Consider the following 4,011-nt stretch of genomic DNA (forward strand, 5'->3'; position numbering starts at 1 on the left):
TGTTTTCTTTAGTGGTGAACAAATTCTGATTCTGTTGGCTAGTATATAAACTAGACCCATCATTCTATTCTCTTGTTTGCATTGAAGAGTCCATACTAATGGCTAAAACATAATGCAGGTCCCAATTCTAAACCACCATGCTCTTGAATTGATGGGTATGTTGGCACCTCCAGCATACCCTACAGCCAGGGCTTACATGGACCAGTAGTGACACATATAAACTGATTTATATGTACTATTTTTCACTATTAACCCTGGCAGGTAGAGGGCTTGCTTTTACTACTGGGTTATGATTGAGGCTTTGATTCCACTGGAGAATTAGACATTGTGCTGAACATATTGGGGCTGTGACTCATTATGATGGGGACCCACACTGCGGGAATCCAGGTCATAGCCTTGTGCTGGTTATTGTTTTTTAGAGAGGGGCGCCATGCTTGGACTATGGTGCTTAGATCATTTTATTTTAAATTTTTTAGTACCATTACTTTATTCACTTAATTGTAGGGCTGCAATGTATTATGTAGTGTTGTACAATATCAGTAATATAAATATGCATTCATAACAAAATAGGAACATACTATTTGAATATTTTCACACAGTACATAATAGTAATTGTCATATGAATAACTGGGGAATAATTAAAATTTTGCACAAGGGAATATATTCTGGAGGTACCTTCAGCTATATAAACAATGGATAACTATTGCAAATGTAATCATGAGTGCAAAAAGAAGGTATAGCATACTATTTATTTCCAGCCACTACAGAAAAACAAGAAGAACAGAATCTCAAATAATACATAGCTAGGTGATAGAATTATTTATAATATGAATATACACCATTGTATCTTCAATTTACTACAAAACATTGGCAGGGTTATTAATAATAGAGATCAATTTGCTAAAATATTGCATATCATGTCATTGTGTTATGGATACCAAGCAAAATACTATATATATATATAGAATGGTGATCTTGGGGTGCACCAAACTCCAATTATGCAGATTCTAATTTTTCCTTGATATTCCATTGAGCTCGTCTGGTCTATACTGGCAATGGACCGCACTTGGGGAAGCAGCCTCTACTAAAAGACTTTTTAAAGAATTGTACTGTATGCTTTTTATATTTGCATTTTAAAGATAAATTGGTTGATGTAGCGCAAAATAGGTATTGTAATATATATATATATATATATATATTACAATATATATATATATATATATATATATATTGTAATATATATATATATATATATATATATTACAATATATATATAATTACAGGTTGGAGGGCACTCACCATTGCTGCAATAGAGATATCCTTTGTTTGTTACATACCACCAGCGTTATAGCACATGTTCTGACATTTCGGTCTGATAACAGACATTTGTCAAGGTAGATAAATGTTGCAAGAAGCCACAGCCATCAGAAATAGACTAAGCGTCACATGTGCTATAACACTGGTGGTATGTAACAAATAAAGGATATTTATATTGCTGCAATGGTGAGTGCCCTCCAACCTGTAATTTTGCATTTGTGAACCTCAAATTGTCAAATTGTGGTTACACTGAGGTTGCACCCCAGTCTGCTGGACATGCTGCTATGAGTGCGGGCTTTATATGGATTATATATGGATTATATATATATATATATATATATCTATATATATATATATAGTTTCCATGAACAATTAAATGCTTACTTTAAGTATTTTCTTTTTAATTCGGTATTAAATTATAGTAAAAAAACAATAATAAGGATGATGTTTGTTCAGGAGTTAATCATCTGTTAATTTTTTAGTGTCTAAATGGCATAACTGTACATGCCATTATGTGTAGACAAGCTATACAAACATAATAAGCCAGATAAAATCAGCCAGTAAAAATTAGTGACTACATTCTGGTGGCAAAACATACAATACAGATTCCCATTCTCAGGGCACGTATAGTGGATAGTAAACAACACAGATTAAAATTGGTGAGTAGCATACTATGTACTGTAGATTCACCAACCTGGTAACTAGTATACAATACAGGCCCCATACAATGGCTAACCACATAATGAAGGTTACAACAATTCTAGGGGGTGGTATACAAAATAAACTATATTGCTGTACTTGCTCCCAGTAGTAATAGAATGATGTTGAACTGAATCTCTATTAAAAGTCACTGCTGTTTTGAGGGACCACATAAACAGGTTCATATTCAGGCAACTTGGTAATAGCCTATAGTATTACTAAAGCAACAACATATACAAGGGTTTATCATCAAATGGCTAATTTCTTTCCATTTCTTCTGATTTTGCTGCTTGTTTTTTAACATCTTTTTATACTGTGTAAAAATAATATAGACTTGTCAGAGGGTCAGGAGGATCTAATGAGCATCAATGCTAAATAATCCCTGCATATAAACCAAACTCAAATGTTACTCCAAGGACAATCTGAACAGATACAACTCAGGAAGGGAAAAATAAGCGCTAGTTGGAGGGCCTTAAACACCCAGTTTGAAGAATTGCTGTTTATGTATATACTTTTCTCCTTCTTTATGGGCTAAATTTTATTGATTGGATTTGTCATCTTGTAGTCCCACATCAGCTTGGCAGTCAGGACTAGCTGGAGAGCAATATGGCTTCCTTCTCTATGCTGTATCATACCCTAATGTCTCTATTACTAATATGCCATTCTGCACTGGTTTCTTTTTCTACAGAGATATCCTGCAACTGAGAACAGGATGTATGAGACCTTATATCAGAGCCACAAGGAATTCACATTGAGAATAAGAGCAGTGTTGTGGGTTTGGCCAGTTAATTATGATTTTCTAGTCTACTGCTAGGAATTGAATCAAATTTAAAAAAAATGAAGATAAACTCCTCAGCGGAATTATCCACAACAGATTTTATTTTAGTAGGCTTCTCAGATTACGTTCTCCATCCAGTAGTGCTTTTCCCAGTGTTTCTGGCAGTTTACTTGTTATCACTTCTTGGGAATGTTCTTCTACTTTTAGTGACAATTAGATCTCCCTTGCTGCACTCACCAATGTACTTTTTCCTCAGCAACCTCTCCCTTGTAGACCTATGTCTGCCACTAGTGGTGGTACCACGCCTCCTCTTAAGCTTGCTGAACAGCAATATTATTTCATTTACTGAGTGCATTGCACAGGTTTATTTCTTCATTGCCTTTGCTGGGGTAGAATGCTTTATTCTGACAACAATGGCTTATGACAGATATGTTGCAGTGTGTAAACCCTTATATTACATAAACATAATGAACAGCAAAATGTGTTATCTATTAGCCTTAGGTTCTTGGACAACAAACTTCATCAACTCTGTTCTTCATACGCTTCTGATTTCTAGACTCTCTTTTTGTGGACCTCGTCTCATCCAGCATTTCTTTTGTGACTTAATACCACTCTTTAAACTCTCCTGCTCCGATACATCTGTCAATGAGTTGGTTATTTTCACTGAGGGATTCTTGGTCGTGGCATTACCTTTTTTGATCACCTTAATCTCCTACATACATATTATAAGGACCATCCTAAAGATACGCTCCACCAAAGGGCAGAAGACTGCTTTCTCCACCTGTTCAGCTCATTTGAGTGCTGTCACATTGTTCTATGGAACAATGATTTGTGTGTATTTTCGTCCAGCCACTGCCTATTCCCTGGTTAATGATAAGCTTGCAGCTGTTCTCTATACAGTCTTCACTCCAATGCTCAATCCATTTATTTACAGTTTGCGCAATAAAGATGTCAAGAGAGCATTCAAAAGACTTTTATTGTAGACAAAGAACTGTATGTACTATACATTAAGCTGATTATACAATTGATTCATTATTCCAAGTCAGCAAGAGTAATATTGCTTTTTTTTTCTAAAAACTGCATTGCCTGTTGTTTCTGTGTCAATTATTATGAACGAAGTGCTACAGTCTGACATATTGTTACCTGAGAATTCTACTGAGCAACTCTGTGACTAACTACAATATTCTCATGAGACAATGCATACACAGGAGAGATTT

General features: G+C 35.1%; 1 protein-coding gene across 1 annotated transcript; it reads left to right on the forward strand.

Annotated features, from left to right (window-relative positions):
- Window positions 1-2,853: 2,853 nt before the first annotated feature.
- Window positions 2,854-3,803, forward strand: LOC148474450 (olfactory receptor 1L6-like). The gene has a single exon (XM_088458640.1). The coding sequence runs from the start codon at window positions 2,854-2,856 to the stop codon at window positions 3,775-3,777; it is 924 nt and encodes a 307-aa protein (XP_088314766.1). The 3' UTR covers window positions 3,778-3,803.
- The last annotated feature ends 208 nt before the right edge of the window (window positions 3,804-4,011 follow it).

Source organism: Taudactylus pleione, unplaced genomic scaffold, assembly GCF_031769625.1.
Source record: "Taudactylus pleione unplaced genomic scaffold, aTauple2 ptg000845l, whole genome shotgun sequence".
NCBI classification, from domain to species: domain Eukaryota; kingdom Metazoa; phylum Chordata; class Amphibia; order Anura; family Myobatrachidae; genus Taudactylus; species Taudactylus pleione.

Bases quoted from the DNA above. Each gene is read 5' to 3' on its own strand.
- LOC148474450 (XM_088458640.1), top strand. From the start codon at position 2,854: ATGAAGATAAACTCCTCAGCGGAATTATCCACAACAGATTTTATTTTA.